The sequence below is a fragment of the Babylonia areolata genome, chromosome 29 (genome assembly GCF_041734735.1).
Source record: "Babylonia areolata isolate BAREFJ2019XMU chromosome 29, ASM4173473v1, whole genome shotgun sequence".
Taxonomy (NCBI): domain Eukaryota; kingdom Metazoa; phylum Mollusca; class Gastropoda; order Neogastropoda; family Buccinidae; genus Babylonia; species Babylonia areolata.
This window is the reverse complement of record NC_134904.1, coordinates 1,656,630-1,678,599: the sequence shown is the minus strand read 5'-3', so window position 1 is coordinate 1,678,599 and position 21,970 is coordinate 1,656,630. Positions and strand designations below refer to the sequence as shown.

Sequence of the window (21,970 nt, the reverse complement as noted above, 5' to 3'; positions counted from 1 at the left end):
GACATTGAATGACTTACTCTGGGAGTTTTCTTTGCTGTGATCATATGACTAAACTGATGACAAACATGACATTGAATGACTTACTCTGGGAGTTTTCTTTGCTGTGATCATATGACTAAACTGATGACAAACATGACATTGAATGACTTACTCTGGGAGTTTTCTTTGCTGTGATCATATGACTAAACTGATGACAAACATGACATTGAATGACTTACTCTGGGAGTTTTCTTTGCTGTGATCATATGACTAAACTGATGACAAACATGACATTGAATGACTTACTCTGGGAGTTTTCTTTGCTGTGATCATATGACTAAACTGATGACAAACATGACATTGAATGACTTACTCTGGGAGTTTTCTTTGCTGTAATCATATGACTAAACTGATGACAAACATGACATTGAATGACTTACTCTGGGAGTTTTCTTTGCTGTAATCATATGACTAAACTGATGACAAACATGACATTGAATGACTTACTCTGGGAGTTTTCTTTGCTGTAATCATATGACTAAACTGATGACAAACATGACATTGAATGACTTACTCTGGGAGTTTTCTTTGCTGTGATCATATGACTAAACTGATGACAAACATGACATTGAATGACTTACTCTGGGAGTTTTCTTTGCTGTGATCATATGACTAAACTGATGACAAACATGACATTGAATGACTTACTCTGGGAGTTTTCTTTGCTGTGATCATATGACTAAACTGATGACAAACATGACATTGAATGACTTACTCTGGGAGTTTTCTTTGCTGTGATCATATGACTAAACTGATGACAAACATGACATTGAATGACTTACTCTGGGAGTTTTCTTTGCTGTGATCATATGACTAAACTGATGACAAACATGACATTGAATGACTTACTCTGGGAGTTTTCTTTGCTGTGATCATATGACTAAAGTGATGACAAACATGACATTGAATGACTTACTCTGGGAGTTTTCTTTGCTGTGATCATATGACTAAAGTGATGACAAACATGACATTGAATGACTTACTCTGGGAGTTTTCTTTGCTGTGATCATATGACTAAACTGATGACAAACATGACATTGAATGACTTACTCTGGGAGTTTTCTTTGCTGTGATCATATGACTAAAGTGATGATGAACATGACATTCCATTCAATGACTTACTCTGGTAGCTTTCTTTGCTGTCATCACATGACAAAGTTGATGATGAACATGACATTCAGTGACTTACTCTGGGATTTTCTTTGCTGTCATCACATTACTAAGATGATGACAAACATGACATCCAATGACTTACTCTGGTAGCTTTCTTTGCTGTCATCACATGACTAAGATGATGACGAACATGACATTCAATATCTTACTCTGGGAGCTTTCTTTGCCGTCATCACATGATCCTCGTTGAATTCAGCTTTCTTGCGTGCATCTGCAAAACCAAAGATAAGCTGTAAAATCACATAAAAATGAAAATGGACAGATTGTAACAAACCAGTCAGAAGTTTTGAAAAAACAATCATATGTCGTCTAGAGAAGGTAGATCAGCCCCGATAATCTTGGTGGCAGTTTTTACGATTCTGTTCAGGGCCTGCGACTTCTGCCTTGGAAATATTTCTGTACCAAACAGTAATAGCAAAGGTTAACACACTTTCAATGACTGCTCTGCAGAAATCAACCATGATTTCTTTTGTAATTCCAAACTTTTTGAGGTACCAAAGAAAGTACAGACGCTGTTGTGCTTTTTTTAACAATTTCTTCCGTATTTTTCTCCCATTTCATATCGATGGAAATGATCAGTCCGTGAAATTTAAATTCGCTGATGATCTCTACTTGCTTGTCTTTAATGACAAGTGATGAGGGGTCAGATCTGGTCTTCCTGAAATCTAAAATTAATTCTTTTGTTTTTGATACGTTGAGTTCTAAGTTGTTTTAATCACACCAGCTGACAAGTTCCCTATATCAGTTTTGAATCATCACTGTTCATAATCAGCCCTTCTACAGTAGCATCGTCGGCAAACTTGACCATGGTGTTACATTCATTACGAGTTGCACAGTCATGTGTGAATAGTGAGTACAATGGTGGGGATAGAACACATCCCTGTGGGGCGCCTATGTTGAGAATACATGTGGAGGAGGTGCAGTCTGCATCTTAGAAAATCTAGGATCCATGTAAAAATTGATTCAGGCAGCGAGAAGTCTTTCAATTTAAAATATAGTTTTGATGGTACTACCCAATACTACTACAGTCGCCAGTATTTTCTCCCCCTCCACTATACCTTGAGTGGTGGTCTGGATGCTATTCATTTGGATGAGACGATAAACTGAGGTCCCATGTGCAGCATGCACTAAAAACAGCCCCTCTTTTTTCATTACTTTTTCTAGTAGAGATTTTGGTCAAGGTTCAGCACCAATTTACAGTTTATTTATTCATCAAACTCTCTAAAAATAGTCAAAGAGTTTTGCAGAATTGTCCAGTTGATTACTGAATGAGTTAGTAGATGGTGCTTGTTTTAGATGAAGTGGCAGTTGATTCCATACATGAGTTACATGATGACTTGAACTATTTTGTTAATATTCACCTTCAAACCATGTTTGGCCTTTTCTTTTTTCTTTTTTTTCTTTTCTTTTTTTTTTCTTTTTTTTTTCTCTCTCTCTTTTTTTTCTATTTTTTTTGTAACAACTGCAGCAGCTGAGAAAATGCTGATGTGAAAAAGTTGAGGGGCCATCTTCATTACGGCCAACTGCACACTCAGCTTCCTGGGAACTGCCATCCTAAATGTTGGCAGATGGCTTTTGTCTCCCTTGTCTGCTGATACTGCCATGGAGGATAGTGCAGTAGTATGGGTCTCCTACCCAAAGAAGAAAGACACTGAAAGATTCAAGCAGGTCCAATGCCTAGGCCATTGCCAAAGAATACAGTCAAAGGACCCTGGCTGTGTGGCGCAAATGAAACAAGAACAGAGGCTACCACCCCTGAAGGAATGGTGCAGAATTATCCGTCTCACTACCTGATCTTGATCCTGACAAACACATCGCTACCTTGACTGGTTTATTGCTCACATATTGACTCATATTGTTTTCCAGTAAGTTTCTATATGAATTTTTATTTATAGGTTGTTGGGGTTTTGTTTGTTTTGTTTTTGTTTTTTGTTTTTTTTTGGGGGGGGGGTTGTTTTTTTGTTTGTTTGGTTTGGTTTGTTTTTTGTTGGTTTTTTTTGGTGTGGTTTTTTTGTTTTGTTTTGTTTGTTGTTGTTGGTTTGTTTTGTTTTTTTTTTTTGGGGGGGGGGGGGGGTTAAGGAAGATCCAAAAGAGTTTAAGAAAGAAATCAAGAAAGAGGATCCAAAAGAATTAAAGAAATTAAGAAAAGCATTACCGATGTAAAAAAAATCTGACACAAAATATCTATACCGTTATCAATATTAAAACTTATTCAATGTTGTTGACAGTAACTCCAGTTTGCATTCCGAAATTCAAGTTTTAGTTTGAATAAACAGACGTGCTGTCACAATCAATATATGAGGTGAAAAAGTCAGAAGTCGTACCAATCAGTAGCAGGTAATTTGGATCACTTAGGCGAGAGCAAGTCAGTCCTTGCTGAAGCATGTTGAACAAGGCGCTGGGCTCAATCAGTTTTAAACCGACGTCAGCCATAATTGTGAAAGTAAAAGCTCTCCACCGGATGCAAACTTCTTGCTCCACAATAAATATCTAAAAACATCCGCAATAAGAAGTAGATTGACTCTACTCCTCCCCCCCAAAACAGTTATATCCCGTTAGCATTTATTTACAATGCACACAAAAATATACAAGGAAGGGGTAATATCTTGCTGGCCATATCTGCGAGATTTGTTGGAAGTTACACGTGCAGCGGTTGTTGACGCGAACAGTTTTGCGCATGCGCCTTTAATGCACCCAGCAGTATCCTGTTTCCCAAGCAGTCCGATTGGGGTAGGATAAAGGTTGGTAACCTGCTGGCCCTGCACACCTTGAAGATGTTGTCCCGAGTTGCTCGTCCTACACGGTTATTGTGCGTCGTCAAAGAACAGTATTCTACAAACAGAAATGTGAGTTATCATTTGTATGGTTTCCAAACTGTAGCTTTTTATCGCAGACTTGGCAGTGTGCGCACACCGAAAAATTGTCTGACTCAACTGTCACCCAACGTAGACGTGCGGTGGGGTTGTCCGTGGGTCAGGTCAGGTCAGTGTTGGGCGTGAACCTTGAAGACAAGTTCACGGCCCAGTTGGTGTGAAGTCAGGTCCGCCTTTTGGAGCCATAAACTCGGCGTCCCCCACTTTTGATGTATAGTTTCGACATTTTAGGTGTCGTTGCCACAATTATCATCACCAAGGTCATGCTTTCTAGTACTGTTCCAAAATATCCACGTAAAGATAACTTTGAGCCAAATATGTGTTAAATCCATCAAAAAAATTCAGTCTGCAAACCCAACCGAACTCCGCTGTATGCCCGAAAACAAGCAGTATCAGCAGCTCAAGTAGGCGTCACAGCGTTCCGTCGGTCAAATCCATATACGCTACACATCATCTGCCAAGCAGATGCCAGACCAGCAGCGTAACCCAACGGCGTAGTCAGGCCACGAGAAAAAATATAATAAGCACCATGCTCAAATATAGATAGAAAAAAGTTTATTTTTATAATAGTTTTATGTTTGTATATGGATAGAATAATGAAATAACCATAATGCATTGTTTTTTACAGCATAATATGAATAGAATGCAATGTTTTTGTACCGCAAATTAACATGTGTAGAGTCTGTTTTTGTAGTGTGAATAGATTGCTGCATTTTCAATAAACTGTCATATGAATAGAATATTGTGGGGGGGGGGGGGGGGGGGGTTCTGTTACTTGAATATAATATAACTTTTATTATTAATAATGTTATATGATTCTTTTTTTCTATAATTAGAGTTTCTTCCTGCAGATACCCCAATTAGTGACAGACTGAGAATAATCAACAAATGATTGTAGTTACCACATGGAAGGAAGGAAGAATACAGTGGATTTATTCACTTAATAAAATAGTTTAAAATACTCAGGGTTTTTTTGCGGTTTTTTTGTTTTTGTTAATACTGTTAAATGAAAAAAATACTGTTGTTGATTACTGCGTTGTTGTTGTTGTTTTTGTTTTGTTGTTTTAATCTGATTTTAGTATTGAATTAAGTGCTTTTTTTTAATACTGATATAATATGAAAAGAATACAGCCCTTGCAACACCAGCAGACATCCAGTGTCCTGTGTGCTAATGACTGCGTTTTCAGACATGGTCTGCAGAGCCATTTGCATACATGTGCAAAGATAATTACACCTTCCTTGAAACCAAGGGACAACCATTATGAATAGAATACTATTGTTTATAGTACTGTTAGATGAATAGTGTTTTTAATTGATGTTATTTCAAAAAGAATATTATTTTTTTAAAGTCAATCTGTTACATGATTAAAATATAGTGTTTCAAAGTACTGTTGAATTACTAGAATACATTTTTTCAATACCAATATCACAAAGTAAAGTAATACTAATGATACTAGTTGGGGTTTTTTGGTGTTTTTTGTGTGTTATTTTATGTTTGATTAAAAAAAGTAAAATACTTTTAATTTGATTAAGTACCATTATATATGATTAGACTCTTCAAAATACTTTTAATTTTATTAAGTACCATTATATATGATTAGACTCTTCATATATATATATATGTATATATATGTGTGTGTGTGTGTGATTGTACTGTTAATGTGTTAACATAGTGTAATATTCATGAATGTAAATATAATAGTGTTTTAAAGTACTGTTATATATATGAAAAGAATTTTTTTTTTTTTAATCTGTGATTTGAATAAAGTTTTTTGTTTGACATTGTCAGACTGTAGTAGGACCCCGGAGTAGGATTGTGGGTTTTTTTGTTTGTTTGTTTGTTGTTGTTTTTTTACTGTTGTATGAATAGAATGGTTTTAATACTGTTAATGGATCTTTTTTCTACTGTAATATAAATGGAATGATGATGTTGTTTTTTGGCTGTGATGTGAACAGAATTGTATGTCTTTTATAGTATAGTTGTACTGAGTCATGAATAGAAGTTAGAATGGAAAATTGTTGTTTTTAGTATTTTACTGTGATATGAAGAATGATGATTGATATGTGTTTAATGATGATTATTTAAACACTGCTAATGTGCTATGAATAGAATGGGTTGTTTTTTTTCCCACTGTGATATGAAAGGAAAACTGTGTTTGGTGGCCAACTGGTGAAGGATGCAGGGGATTAGAATACTGTGTTCTTTAGCGTTAGACTGTGGTATGAATATAATAGTGATATATTTTGTACTGTGATGGTTGAAAATGAGACATTTGTGTGGTGGCCAGTTGACAAAGGTAACCAAAGTATTCGTGTGTTGGAGAGTGTTTGTGTGTGTGTGGGGGGGGGGGGGGGGGGGAAGGGGGGGGGGGTATAGAATACTGTGTACTTTCTACTGTGATGATCAAAGTGATTATTTTAACTCATTCTGTCCTACAGCTACATGCCTGTTTGAACTCCGTAAGACCAGCACTACATGAGACCACTGCAGAAAAACAGGGTAGTTCACTAAAGCTGCGAAAACGTGTAGAGAACTGTTGATCTAATCGGTCAAAGACAAAGCTTCATTTTCATGCTTCCAGAATCCCTAAATCACTAAATGGTTCAGTTTAGAGTGCCAGCTGTACCAGGCAAGGATGAATGAAATTATAATAGTATGTTGGTTTGAGAATACACGTACCTGGAAATAATCTTGGTACAAGTTAACTCGTACCTGCAGTTAAACTGTAGTGAGTATGAATAAATCACTGTGTTTGCCGCCAGCTGACCAGAGATGTCCAGGTGTCCGTGTTGGGAGCGGCAGGCGGCATCGGTCAGCCTCTGGCCCTGCTGCTGAAGCAGATGCCAGTCGTGTCCCACCTCAACCTGTATGACATCGCCCATGTAATGGGAGTGGCATCGGACCTCAGCCACATCGACTCGCGGGCCAGGGTGCAGGGCTTCCTGGGGCCAGACCACCTACACCAGTGCCTGGAGGGTTCGGACATCGTGCTGATCCCCGCCGGAGTGCCCAGGAAACCAGGTCAGTGGGTGGTGTGGGGGATTGATAGGTGATGGGTGTGTGTGGTTTCTGTTACTGATAGGTGATGTTTGTGGTGTATGTTACTGATAGGTAGCATGTGTGTGTGGTTTATGTTGCTGATTGGTGATGTGTTTGTTACTGATAGGTAACCAGGTCAGTGGGTGGTGTGGGGGATTGATAGGTGATGGGTGTGTGTGGTTTCTGTTACTGATAGGTGATGTTTATGGTGTATGTTACTGATAGGTAGCATGTGTGTGTGGTTTATGTTACTGATAGGTGATGTTTATGGTGTATGTTACTGATAGGTGACGGGTGTGTGTGGTTTATGTTGCTGATTGGTGATGTGTTTGTTACTGATAGGTAACCAGGTCCTTGGGTGGTGTGGGGGATTGATAGGTGATGGGTGTGTGTGATTTATGTTACTGATAGGTGATGTTTGTGGTGTATGTTACTGATAGGTGATGGGTGTGGTTTCTGTTACTGATAGGTGATGTGTGTGGTGTATGTTACTGATAGGTAGCATGTGTGTGTGGTTTATGTTGCTGATCGGTGATGTGTTTGTTACTGATAGGTAACCAGGTCCGTGGGTGGTGTGGGGGATTGATAGGTGATGGGTGTGTGTGGTTTATGTTACTGATAGGTGATGTTTATGGTGTATGTTACTGATAGGTGATGTTTGTGGTGTATGTTACTGATAGGTGATGGGTGTGGTTTCTGTTACTGATGGGTGTGGTGTATGTTACTGATAGGTGATGGGTGTGGTGTATGTTACTGATAGGTGATGGGTGTGGTGTATGTTACTGATAGGTGATGGGTGTGGTTTCTGTTACTGATAGGTGATGGGTGTGTGTGGTGTATGTTACTGATAGGTGATGGGTGTGGTGTATGTTACTGATAGGTGATGGGTGTGTGTGGTGTATGTTACTGATAGGTGATGGGTGTGTGTGGTGTATGTTACTGATAGGTGATGTGTGTGGTGTATGTTACTGATAGGTGATGGGTGTGGTGTATGTTACTGATAGGTGATGGGTGTGTGTGGTGTATGTTACTGATAGGTGATGGGTGTGGTTTCTGTTACTGATAGGTGATGTGTGTGGTGTATGTTACTGATAGGTGATGGGTGTGGTGTATGTTACTGATAGGTGATGGGTGTGTGTGGTGTATGTTACTGATAGGTGATGTGTGTGGTGTATGTTACTGATAGGTAGCATGTGTGTGTGGTTTATGTTGCTGATTGGTGATGTGTTTGTTACTGATAGGTGATGTGTTTCTTGTTACTGATAGGTGACATGTGTGTGTTGCAATTGTATGTTGTTAATAGGTGACATATTTATATATATGTGTGGTGTGTGTGTCAACAGGCATGACAAGGGACGACCTGTTCAACACCAATGCCGGTATCGTGCGTGACCTGACAGATGCTGTGGCTAGGGTCTGTCCCAGAGCAATGATGGGCATCATTACCAACCCTGTTAGTTTTCTCTGGCTTTTGAAGGATTTTTTCTATCCTTTTTTAAAAGATTTTTCTCTTTTTTATGATCTAGGGATGATGAATTAAGTAGAAGGGTTGACAGCCCATCCTGGTCTTACTGTAGCCTTCAGGAGCTTGATGGTCAAGATAATGTCATGACCCATGATGTTTTGCAGTTTTGTTGTTTTTATTGTTTGTTTTTTTATCCTAGATGGTAAATGTAAGGGGATGGGGTGTTCATTTGATGTGTCATTAGTGTCCACAAAGGTGTATGAAGGGTAGATGGTGTTTGATGTATCATTAGTGTCTACAAAGTTGTGTGTAGGAGGAGGAGGTAGGGTGTTTATTTAACATGTCATTAGTGTCTACAAAGTGGTGTGTAAGGGGAGTGGTGTTTACTTGACATGTCGTTAGTGTCTACATTGTTGAAGGGGAAGGGGTGTTCATTTGATGTCGTAAGTGTCTACAAAGATGTACTGAGGGGAGAGGGGTGTTCATTTGATGTGTCGTTAGTGTCTGTGAAAGTGTGTGTTGGGGGGAGGAGGTGTTTATTTGACGTGTTATTAGTGTGTTGGGATAGGGGGTGTTTGCTTTAAGGGTTTTCAGTGTCAGCGAAGACGTGTGTAGGGTGACTGGGTCTTCATTTGATGTGGCATTAGTGTACCACCAAAGTTGTGTGTAGGGGGAGAGGGTGTTTATTTGATATGTTGTTTGTGCCAACAAAGGTTGTGTGTAGGGGTGGAGGGGTATTTATTTGATATGTTGGTCAGTATCAGCTACACTGATAGCGTGCTGTATATGTACAGGTGAACTCTACAGTGCCCATTGCCTCAGAGGTGTTGGATAAGCGGGGAGTGTATGATGCGCGCAGAGTGTTTGGCATCACCACCCTGGACGTGGTCAGGTCCAACACCTTCATTGCTGAGGCCAAGGTCAGCTACCCCTCCCTCTCTTTTGCTGTTTGTCTGTCTGTCTTGTGCTTGAAGCCAAGGTCAGCCACCTCTCCCTTTCTGCTGTCAATGTCTCTCTCTGATTTGTCCTTGAAGCCAAGGTCAGCCATCCCTCCCTCTTCTGCTGTCACTGTCTCTGTCTGATTTGTCTTTGAAGCCAAGGTCAGTCATCCTTCCCTCTTCTGCTGACACTGTCTCTGTCTGATTTATCCTTGAAGCCAAGGTCAGCCATCCCTCCCTCTTCTGCTGTCACTGTCTGTCTGATTTGTCCTTGAAGCCAAGGTCAGCCATCCCTCCCTCTTCTGCTGTCACTGTCTCTCTCTGATTTGTCCTTGAAACCAAGGTCAGCCATCCCTCCCTCATGTTGGCTGTTACTGTCTGTCTTGTCCTTGAAGCCAAGGTCAGCCACCTCTCCCTCTTTTGCTGTCACTGTCTTTTTGTCTGTCTTGTCCTTGAAGCCAAGGTCAGCCATCCTTCCCTCTTGTGGCCTGTCACTATCTTGTCCTTGAAGTCAAGGTCAGCCATCCCTCCCTCTTGTGGCCTGTCACTATCTTGTCCTTGAAGTCAAGGTCAGCCATCCCTCTTGTGGCCTGTCACTATCTTGTCCTTGAAGCCAAGGTCAGCCATCCCTCCCTCTTGTGGCCTGTCACTATCTTGTCCTTGAAGCCAAGGTCAACCATCCCTCCCTCTTGTGGCCTGTCACTATCTGTCTATCTTGTCCTTGAAGTCAAGGTCAGCCATCCCTCCCTCTTGTGGCCTGTCACTATCTGTCTATATTGTCTTTGAAGCCAAGGTCAACCATCCATCCCTCTTGTGGCCTGTCACTGTCTGTCTATCTTGTCCTTGAAGCCAAGGTCAACTATCCCTTCCTCTTGTGGCCTGTCACTATCAGTCTATCTTGTCCTTGAAGCCAAGGTCAACCATCCCTCCCTCTTGTGGCCTGTCACTATCTGTCCATATTGTCTTTGAAGCCAAGGTCAGCCATCCCTCCCTCTTGTGGCCTGTCACTATCTTGTCCTTGAAGCCAAGGTCAACCATCCCTCCCTCTTGTGGCCTGTCACTATCTGTCTATATTGTCTTTGAAGCCAAGGTCAGCCATCCCTCCCTCTTGTGGCCTGTCACTATCTGTCTATCTTGTCCTTGAAGCCAAGGTCAACCATCCCTTCCTCTTGGTTACTCTGTCCTGTCTGAACCACCATCATGTTACTCTGTCCTGTCTGAACCACCATCATGTTACTCTGTCCTGTCTGCACAACCATCACAATGTTACTCTGTCCTGTCTGAACCACCATCATGTTACTCTGTCCTGTCTGAATCACCATCATGTTACTCTGTCCTGTCTGCACAACCATCACAATGTTACTCTGTCCTGTCTGAACCACCATCATGTTACTCTGTCCTGTCTGAACCACCATCATGTTACTCTGTCCTGTCTGCACAACCATCACAATGTTACTCTGTCCTGTCTGAATCACCATCATGTTACTCTGTCCTGTCTGCACAACCATCACAATGTTACTCTGTCCTGTCTGAACCACCATCATGTTACTCTGTCCTGTCTGAACCACCATCATGTTACTCTGTCCTTTCTGCACAACCATCACAATGTTACTTTGTCCTGTCTGAATCACCATCATGTTACTCTGTCCTGTCTGAATCACCATCATGTTACTCTGTCCTGTCTGAACAACCATCACAATGTTACTCTGTCCTGTCTGAACAACCATCACAACATTATTCAAACACAGTGTAAATGTTACTCTGTCCTATCTGAACAACCATCACAATGTTACACTGTCCTGTCTGAACAACCATCACAATGTTACTCTGTCCTGTCTGAACAACCATCACAATGTTACACTGTCCTGTCTGAACAACCATCACAATGTTACTCTGTCCTGTCTGAATCACCATCATGTTACTCTGTCCTGTCTGCACAACCATCACAATGTTGAAATTAAAAACAGAAATAGGAAAATGTCAGCTTCTGTCAATGTTGAAGGTTGTGGGCTGTCTATTTGATTGTCTACACTGCTTGCAAATTTCATCTCTTTCACTTTCCCATGACTTATCGAAAGAATTAAAAGACAAATCGTCATTATCTGGGTTGAATTTGCTGCAAGAGTCCATCATAATTTCAATGAGCTCTAAACTGCGCAGTAAGCCTATGACGTTTTACCATATCCATGCAGAAAACTGGATAAAAAGCACACTGTTCGTTCGATTTTTGGAGCAAAACTTCGTGTGCCATTGAGGAAGGCAGTTAAGTTGGAGTTACTTCCCTTAAATAGCAGTTTGATGCATAATAATGAGCTGACGAACCAGTTTAAATGAACGGGGTTCTTCGCCCGCGTGTCAAGTGGGCTCAGGCGGAGAATAGCGATCAGCGGCGCACGCTTCTCAGGCAGACGCAGGGTTGAATGAGTTAAGGGTTGCATGTGCTGTCTGTTTGCAAGATGTGTTTTATTTCTGCTGTTGGGTTGATCAGTTGTGGACCATGCTTCATACCTGTTTGGAACCAAAGGTGCAAAGGGTTGTTATTGAAGCGTGCTTCATTGTTGAGCTTTTGGAATTGTACTTCACTGTTGAGCTTTTCAAGTAGTGCTACTGTTGAACTTTTTGAATTGTGCAACAATAACAGTGTTTTACTTTTCAGTCTGTGCTTTGGTTTTTCCATTCCTGGAGTGAGGTCATGAAGCATAAGCTGAGTGTGGTAAACAGGCAGTGGTGGAAGAGGAGAAGAGGCTCATTGGGAGGGAGTGTCTTTCTGTAGTTCTGTTGAAGGTAGCATTTTATGCCCACTGAACTGAGTGTGGTAAACAGGCAGTGGTGGAAGAGGAGAAGAGGCTCAGTGGGAGGGAGTGTCTTTCTGTAGTTCTGTTGAAGGTAGCATTTTATGCCCACTGAACTGAGTGTGGTAAACAGGCAGTGGTGGTAGAGGAGAAGAGGCTCAGTGGGAGGGAGTGTCTTTCTGTAGTTCTGTTGAAGGTAGCATTTTATGCCCACTGAACTGAGTGTGGTAAACAGGCAGTGGTGGTAGAGGAGAAGAGGCTCAGTGGGAGGGAGTGTCTTTCTGTAGTTCTGTTGAAGGTAGCATTTTATGCCCACTGAACTGAGTGTGGTAAACAGGCAGTGGTGGTAGAGGAGAAGAGGCTTAGTGGGAGGGAGTGTCTTTCTGTAGTTCTGTTGAAGGTAGCATTTTATGCCCACTGAACTCGCCACTGCTTTACCGCCGGGGAGGTTTTATGGGCTGTTGTCATTGAGCTGTCTTTGTGGGCTGCTCTTCACACACACACACATGGTCACACTTCCATGCACACACACACACACACACACACACACACAGTGTTGCTTAGTGGCCACCAGTGTGGCTTTCAGGACACCACAGCGGACAGCCCCTCCAGACTGACTCACAGCCATAGAGGGCACTGCTTCTATTTCTGGACACCCTGTCAAGACGGGACACTTGGAGGACACAATGACTGCACATTGTCATTGTGGCTTTATGTCTGGCAACAGGGGTGTAGGTTTCACTGTGATAGGGGTAGGGGGATAAGGAGGGGTGCAGTATCAAATGTTAAACTCCCTCTGTTTGCATCATGCATAGCGTGAGTGAACATAGGCGAGCGCGCTGTGTGATAATTTCATGCGTGTGCACATGTTTATGACTGTGTCTTGGTGTGTTCACACATGCTCAAACGATTACCTGAAACTTTATCTTGTGGCTTGTGTGTCGCTTGAGCCAGGGGGAAAAAATCTGCAGAATTTCTGATTCAGATTTTATGCTTCATAGGCAGTGAAAATGAAACATTGTTTTGGTGTCATATACTGTACCATGTCAAACTGATTCAAACTAGGCCTATCGGTTTGCTGTGCTTGGCCAAAGGAATAAGCAGAGCAAACCGATAGGCCTAGTTTGCATCAGTTTGACATGGTAAGCATATGTAACACCAAACATGGAGTATAATACAAACTCCTCCTATTGCATACTTGCCCATTTGTTAAATGTTTCAGGTCGCTGTTCATGTATTTATAAATTATTTTTATCTTATTTGATACTTTTGACTGAACCACCACCACCACTCCACCCCAACAATGAAACTGTGCATTTAATGTCAAGTGTCGAGTGCTTCTATCTCTCCTTGTCAGTCTTTCTCTCTCTCTCTCTCTCTCAGACGCTCTTTCTATTGTATAATACATAAGGTGTGTGATGGTGTGTACAAGTGTGTGGTACAACATATCAAGTGTACACAGTTTGTGTAATGGTGGTATAGCAATGTCTTCTATAACAACTCGGGTGTGCACTTATTTCAGGGTCTTGACGTGAGCAAGATCAACGTGCCAGTGATCGGAGGACACAGCGGTATCACCATCATCCCCCTCATCTCCCAGTGCACCCCTCCCGTCTCCTTCCCCCCGGTCAGTGGTGGCACCCTTGCATTGTTTGTCCTTCAGTGCATCCACTAACCCCTATGCCCCCATTTTGACATGTGAAGGTCCATCCATGGCATCCACTAACCCCTGTGCCCCCATTTTGACATGTGAAGGTCCATCCATGGCATCCACTAACCCCTGTGCCCCCATTTTGACATGTGAAGGTCCATCCATGGCATCCACTAACCCCTGTGCCCCCATTTTGACATGTGAAGGTCCATCCATGGCATCCACTAACCCCTGTGCCCCCATTTTGACATGTGAAGGTCCATCCATGGCATCCACTAACCCCTGTGCCCCCATTTTGACATGTGAAGGTCCATCCATGGCATCCACTAACCCCTATGCCCCCATTTTGACATGTGAAGGTCCATCCATGGCATCCACTAACCCCTGTGCCCGCATTTTGACATGTGAAGGTCCATCCATGGCATCCACTAACCCCTGTGCCCCCATTTTGACATGTGAAGGTCCATCCATGGCAGAGAAAAAGAGTTTTGGGCTGTGGATATGGTCATCCAGTAATCCTTCGCCCTCCGCCACCTGGTTTGTGTAAAGGTCCATCCATGGCATCCACTTATCCCTCAACCACCCTCTCACCCCACCCCCCACACACACCCCGCATGGTGATCCTTAATGTGTCTCCAAGATGTACAAAGGGCACAGGGAGTGAAGAGTGACCTTCATCCACTGATCCCTCAACCACCCTCCCACCCCACCCCCCACCCCCCACACACACCCCGCATGGTGATCCTTAATGTGTCTCCAAGATGTACAAAGGGCACAGGGAGTGAAGAGTGACCTTCATCCACTGATCCCTCAACCACCCTCCCACCCCACCCCCCACCCCCCACCCCCCACACACACCCCGCATGGTGATCCTTAATGTGTCTCCAAGATGTACAAAGGGCACAGGGAATGAAGAGTGACCTTCATCCACTGATCCCTCAAGTTGTTTTTCTTGTTAGAAAGAGCGTTTTTAACAGTCAAAATGTGTCAGTATGGTCCAGCAGCGTAAATTGTAAGGTCTGTGTGTGTGTGTGTGTGTGTAATTAAAAAATGAAATAGGCATAGTCTTTGAACTTGTTTTATGCTTTTGTGCGTAAAATGTGTGTGTGTGTGTGTGTGGTTGAGAAATGTAATAGGCAAAGTCTTTGAACTTGTTTTATGCTTTTGTGTCTCAATTATTTTTACTTTTGTAAGTTATTGCGTGTGTGTGTGTGTATTTGTTGAATGTTTATCTTTGAACTTTTTTATGCTTTTGTGCATTAAATATGTGTGTGTGATTAAGAAATAGAATGGGCATAATCTTTGAACTTGTTTTATGCTTTTATGTGTCAAAACTTTTTACTGTTGTAAGTTATTGCGTGTGTGTGTGTGTTGAATGTTTATTGTAAAGCACTTTGAGCTTCCTTTAAGGGAGGACAGCACTCAACAAGTGTCTGTTATTAATTGTGACATTTGTGAAGCACACGTACCCCCATTCCTGCCTCCCCCTAACCCCCCCCCCCCCCTCCCCCCTAATTAACAGACGATGATTCAGGCTTTGTGTTGGTGACAGGAGGATCGTGCCAGGCTGTCCAACAGAATCCAGAATGCTGGCACAGAAGTGGTGGACGCCAAGGCTGGAGCTGTGAGTGACAGATAGATAGAGAATGGTGCCTTCTGGGTGGTCAGCTGTAAGCAGCAGTGATGATAATGATGTCAGGGTAACAGTGGTGTGATGATGACTGGATGGTGTATGTGATGATGATGATTTTATGTGATTATGATGCCAGAGGAACAGTGATTATTGATGACTGTGGGTGGTGTGTGTGATGATGATGATGATGATGTGTGTGATGATGATGATGTCAGGGGAACAGTGGTGTGGTGATGACTGTGGGGTGATGAGTGCGATGATACTGTGGATGACATGTGTGATGATGATGATGATGTCAGGGGAGCAATGTCTGTGTCAGGGTTCAGCTACACTGTCCATGGCGTATGCTGCCGCTGAGTTCTGCAGGAGTCTGATTGAAGCGCTCAATGGGTACGAGGGGAAAGTGCAGTGCGCCTTTGTGCGATCAGACGAAACAGAGGCCAAGTATTTTGCCACGCCAGTTTTACTGGGGGTGAGTACGTCGAGTCTGTCTGGTCTGTCTTGTTTATAAACAGAGACCAAGTGCTTTGCCAAGCTAGTTTTACTGGGGGAGGACGGGGGGCAAAGTACGGAGGAGAGGATTGGGCCCTGCCTTCCTGTGCCAAGCCAAAGACACAGTGGATATGAATTCAATGCTGCAGTGGCTATAAAAGGCAATGGGATGTTTAACCTTTTAAAAGTACAGAGAAACCATCTTGTTTATAAACAGAGGCTTGATGCTTCACTACACTAATTTTACTGGGAGAATCTCGGTAATGGTGGCTGGTGGGTAAAGGGTGAAAATTTTTCTGATCTCCATTGTGCAGACATGCCTGTGCCTGAAGCCCCTTCATGTGCAAATGCATGCGTAAAATCAAATATGCATGTAAAAGATCCCATAATCCATGTCGGCATTCATTCAGTTATGGAAACAAGAACATACTCGGCATGCACCCCATCCCCCCCCAGAAAAAACAAGTGTGACTGCCTACATGGCAAGGATACAAATGGTCAGAAACATAAAAGCCCACTCATGGATACAAGTGAGCGTGAGAGTCACAGCCCACAAAGAAAGAAGGCACTGTGTTACACAGGAGGAAGGCATTGAGAGGAACATGGGCATGGGTCGACTAACACACACTGATACCACTGAATTATACAGAAGGAATGCATTTAGAACAACACATAGTTACGCAAATTGTTAACACAGAAGAAAGGCATAGAAAAAAAAAACACCTGGAAGTGGGTATACTAACACATTGTTACACTCTGTGTTACACAGAAGGAGAGAGCATTGGGAAGAACACAGGCATGTGTAAACTAACCCTCTGCTATTATTGTGTTGTAGAGAAGGAAGGTATTGAGAAGGACGCTGTTAATGTGTCACACAGAAGGACAGCACTCAGACGAACCTGGTCATAGGTATACTAACACATTGTTACACTCTGTGTTACACAGAAAGAAGGCATTGAGAAGAACCTGGTCATGGGTAAACTAACACATTGTTACACTCTGTTACACAGAAGGAAAGCATTGAGAAGAACCTGGTCATGGGTAAACTAACACATTGTTACACTCTGTGTTACACAGAAAGAAGGCATTGAGAAGAACCTGGTCATGGGTAAACTAACACATTGTTACACTCTGAGTTACACAGAAAGAAGGCATTGAGAAGAACGTGGTCATGGGTCAACTAACACATTGTTACACTCTGTGTTACACAGAAAGAAGGCATTGAGAAGAACCTGGGCATGGGCAAACTGCTGGACTTTGAGGTGAACCTGCTGAAGGCGGCCATGCCAGAGCTGATGGCCAACATCCAAAAGGGGGAGGACTTTGTGGCATCTACATACAAGTAAAACACCGCCGGGGCTGCTGCCTTTTCGTCACTGTCACCACACAGCGCTCACCTCATACTCCTCTTCCCTCTGGCCTAACTTCTGCTGTCTGTCTGTGTGTCTCTTGTCTCTGTCCGTCTCTCTCTCTCTCTCTCTCTCTCTCTCTCTCTCACAGGCTTTCAAGTTTTTCCTTTCCCTCTTGCCGGACTTCATCATTCTGTCTCTGTCTTGCACACACACACACAGATTCCCCCCATTCCTCCAGCCTAACTTTACATCTCTTGTCTCTTTCTCACACAAAAAGCTTCCTTTGTTGGGAGCAAAATTCAGTTTCTTAGTTCAGTAATTGCCTGTCAGAAAGAAAGAACAACAAAGTCAACACCACATTCACACACTGCAACATGTCAGTCACTGCCACATTCACACACCCACATGGCAGTCACTGCCACATTCACACACCCACATGGCAGTCACTGCCACATTCACACACTACAGGTTAGTAGTCTGCCAGTCACTGATTAAACTGCATTGTGTGGTTTGTTGCCATTGATTCTTTCTCCATGTATCACTCTATCTGCAGTGTGGACAGGTGGTGGTCATCGTCCGTCTTCTCTCTCTCTCTCTCCATGTGTCGCTCTATCTGGAGTGTGATAAGCTTAGACAACAGACTGGGTCACTTTCTTTGTTTTCTCCGTGTATTGTTCTATCTGCAGTGTGGTGGGTGGAGACAGACTAGGTCATTCTTCTTTCTTCTCTCTCCACGTATTGCTCTGTATGCAGTGTGGTCAGTGTAGACAGTGGTCTTTTTTGCTGTGTGATGTCCAGCCAAGTGAGTGTGCAGAATGGTGATGGTCAAGGCACACAGCACTCAGTGATGTGGGCACAGAGGTAGTGTGCTGTTTATGCCATGAAGAAAAACTTTTTTACCTTCACAGTCCACTTTGGTTTTTTTGTTTTTTTAATTTTGTAATAATCTTTCCAGTCATAGTTTTCAATCTCCTTTCAAAACCGTTTGATGCATGGATGCAGGTTTCATGGTAGGTTATGTTGGGCTGAGTGTAAACAGTCTGTGTGTATGAGGTTTTTTCGGTGTGTGTATGTTTACGGATCTGTAGCCTCCTGTGCTTTTCCTCCACGGTTTTGCTGGTGTTGTTTTTTTTTCCTGAAGCTGTTGGCTTCTGTGTCCAGTGTGTCAACATGTCAGCAATGTGTGTCCATGTGTCATCTGGTCAGCAGTGGTATGTGTCCAGCAAGTCCTCTGGTGTTTGCAGCCTTTACTCACTGCCATCAGGACCTCTGAGGGTCGGTCACTGTGTTCACCAATATTGTTGATGTTTAGCCTGTCATCGTGTCACTGTGGTCACCAGTGGTGTTGAAGTTCAGCCAGTGTCATCCTGTCATGTCACTGTGGTCACCAGTGGTGTTGAAGTTTAGCCAGTGTCATCCAGTCAGTGTCACTGTGGTCACCAGTGGTGTTGAAGTTTAGCCAGTGTCATCCAGTCACATCACTGTGGTTACCAGTGGTGTTGAAGTTTTAGCCAGTGTCATCCAGTCAGTGTCACTGTGGTCACCAGTGGTGTTGAAGTTTAGCCAGTGTCATCCAGTCACATCACTGTGGTCACCAGTGGTGTTGAAGTTTAGCCAGTGTCATCCAGTCAGTGTCACTGTGGTCACCAGTGGTGTTGAAGTTTAGCCAGTGTCATCCAGTCACATCACTGTGGTCACCAGTGGTGTTGAAGTTTAGCCAGTGTCATCCAGTCAGTGTCACTGTGGTCACCAGTGGTGTTGAAGTTTAGCCAGTGTCATCCAGTCACATCACTGTGGTCACCAGTGGTGTTGAAGTTTAGCCAGTGTCATCCAGTCAGTGTCACTGTGGTCACCAGTGGTGTTGAAGTTTAGCCAGTGTCATTCAGTCAGTGTCACTGTGGTCACCAGTGGTGTTGAAGTTTAGCCAGTGTCATCCTGTCAGTGTCACTGTGGTCGCCAGTGGTGTTGAAGTTTACAGTCAGTGTCATTGTGTCACTGTGGTCACCTGTGGTATTGACGTTTAGCCAGTGTCATCATGTCAGTGGTCACTTGTGGTGTTGGCGTTTGGCCAGTGTCATCCTGTCACTGTGGTCACCAGTGGTATTGACATTTAGTCACTGTCATGTCACTGTGGTGTTGATGTCTAGTCAGTGTCATCGTGTCACTGTGGTCACCTGTGGTGTTGATGTTTAGCCAGTGTCATCCTGTCATTATGGTCACCTGTGGTGTTGACGTTTAGCCAGTGTCATCCTGTCATTGTGGTCACCTGTGGTGTCGACGTTAAGCCAGTGTCATCCTGTCACTGTGGTCACCAGTGGTGTTGACGTCTAGACAGTGTCATGTCGCCATGCCACTGTGTATCATCTGTCAGTCATAACCGTGGATGATTCTTTTTTCTTTGGAAGGAGTTTGGCGGGGGATGGGGGTTGGGGTCTTTTGGACAGTCTACCTGGGATCTCAGTATATTGAACTGTTTCTAACAAACGTTTGCTTTAACTTTTCTGGAAGTCTCTCATAAGCTTAGTGTCTTTTCATCCCAAGGAGAGTGTTCGTTGTGTACCAAGTTCACGGGGACATTGTTGGAAAATGTTTTGGCTGTGAGCAGTATTATGTATTGTCGGGATTCACCGACAGTCATCACACTATGCCTCACACTTTCTGTCTGGTGTCAACACATCAAGTCTTCATGATCATGGTATTGTCTGTTGGTGTGGGCAACCTTTGACAGATCATAATCTGTGGCATTGTGTCTGTTGGTGCTAATGACCCTTGACAGACCATGTGTGTGTCTGTTGCTATCACCGGCTGCCAGCAATCAGCTACGCAGGCTGCGCATCCATCCCTCTTGCTGCCCGTTTAATGGTGGTGCTTGTGAACACAGTGGATCAGGTCATATTTTGTGTGTGGTGGTGTTAGTGAACATAGTGAAATCGGTCATGTTTTGTGGTGGTGTCTGAGCACAGTAGATTAGGTCATGTTACATGGTGGTGTTTGTGAACACAGTGAATTTGGTCATGTTTTGTGGTGATGTCTGAACACAGTGAAGTGGGTCATGTTTCGTGGTGGTGCATTTGAACAGTGAATCAGGTCATGTTTCATGGTGGTATCTGTGAACACAGTGAATTAGGTCATGCTTGTAAAAGGTTTTTTCAGTTCCTCATCACTGAAGAAAACATTTACTTAGAGGCAGGTTGAAACTAATGTGGCATTCAGGCAAGCCGATTTGTTGTGTGATAAAATGTGCTTTTGTATCTTCTCCAGCTCTTATATATTTGTATTTTAATTTCTTAGGCATCTTCATTTTAGTAGTTTGTGGTGTGTTTTTTTGTTTTTCTTTGTTTTTTCACTTTTGCTGTTGTATTTGTTTAGAAATTTGACAGTACTCTAACCAATGGTTGTGTGCCTATGGTTTACTTATACCTTAAAGTGAGCTGTGTGGTTTGAAAATTGTCATGTACAGTATTACATACACGATGTGAATAGTTTGGAAGGAAAGGAAAAGGTGAATTTAGATACGTCAGTCTGCAACAGTGAGAAGCTGGAGAAAGTAGAATATACCAAAAGAAATGCTTTGGATGTGTGTTGTTTATTTCTGCCTGTATACAGCATGTACATATTTTGAGTGAGACGAACACTTTTTATCTCATTTTCTTTTTTTCTCCTTTTTTTTTTTCCTTCTCTTTCAGGTAATACATCACAAGCATTGCCTAAAACTTGTCAAATGATATGATCCAGTTTGTTGATGTGACCATGTACTGGCAGTTGGGCAAGTGGTGTCCCACGTAAAATGCGACTCTTTCCAAGCCCTCTGGGCAGTGCAGGATGATTGGCTCATGTGGTTTTGTTTGGATCTCCACAGTCACACCATTAAAAGTGGTGCCTTTTTTTTTTTGAGTGACTGACCTTACTCCAGGAGGCGCCGTGGCAAAGCCAGTTAGGAGTAACCGACTTTGGTTGGGGAAGGTTGAAACTGCAGATTAGGATTGGGTCTGACCTTCCTATTCAGATACCTGGGCTCAGCATATGATAGTAAGTCATGTTCAACTATGACCATCAGAACAGCAGAGAAGGCAACTGCTGTCCCGACTATCTGGGCAAGAATTTGATTATAGTGAAGTGTGTTGCTCTCTCGGCCAAGAGGGTTTTAGGACAGTTGGCGTTGGAGGTGGTTCCAAAAGGCCAACTAGTCCCCCCAAAGCTGCAGCACTTAGAGCCTGTGTAATTTTGCCTCCTAGTTCGAGTCATAATCCTTCAAAAAAGACTAAGCTGTAAATGATTTCCCATTTCTACAGAGCAACAGTGGATATGTATTGACTACCCTGATGGCCATTGAAGGCTATGGGACCTTTAGCAACAGTGGATATGTATTAACTACCCTGATGGCCGTTGAAGGCTATGGGACCTTTAGCAACAGTGGATATGTATTAACTACCCTGATGGCCGTTGAAGGCTATAGGACCTTTAGCAACAGTGGATATGTATTAACTACCCTGATGGCCGTTGAAGGCTATGGGACCTTTAG

General features: G+C 42.9%; 2 protein-coding genes across 2 annotated transcripts in view; one reads left to right on the top strand and one right to left on the bottom strand.

Moving 5' to 3' along the window:
• Positions 1 to 3,842, bottom strand: part of LOC143275029 (serine/threonine/tyrosine-interacting-like protein 1) — a 19,576-nt gene extending 15,734 nt beyond the window's left edge. Inside the window, exons 1-2 of the mRNA XM_076579093.1 lie at positions 3,537 to 3,842; positions 1,362 to 1,423 (exon numbers count right to left, since the gene is read on the bottom strand). Of these exons, the coding sequence (XP_076435208.1) occupies positions 1,362 to 1,423; positions 3,537 to 3,645 (171 nt within the window). The 5' untranslated portion in view covers positions 3,646 to 3,842. The remainder of the gene's footprint in view (positions 1 to 1,361; positions 1,424 to 3,536) is intronic.
• Positions 3,843 to 3,907: 65 nt separating this feature from the next.
• On the top strand, positions 3,908 to 21,020 carry LOC143274781 (malate dehydrogenase, mitochondrial-like). The gene is made up of 8 exons (XM_076578707.1): positions 3,908 to 4,058; positions 6,849 to 7,107; positions 8,469 to 8,578; positions 9,385 to 9,510; positions 13,843 to 13,947; positions 15,524 to 15,595; positions 15,924 to 16,076; positions 17,308 to 21,020. Exons 1-8 carry the CDS (start codon positions 3,987 to 3,989, stop codon positions 17,440 to 17,442), a joined length of 1,032 nt encoding a protein of 343 aa, XP_076434822.1. The 5' UTR covers positions 3,908 to 3,986; the 3' UTR covers positions 17,443 to 21,020.
• The last annotated feature ends 950 nt before the right edge of the window (positions 21,021 to 21,970 follow it).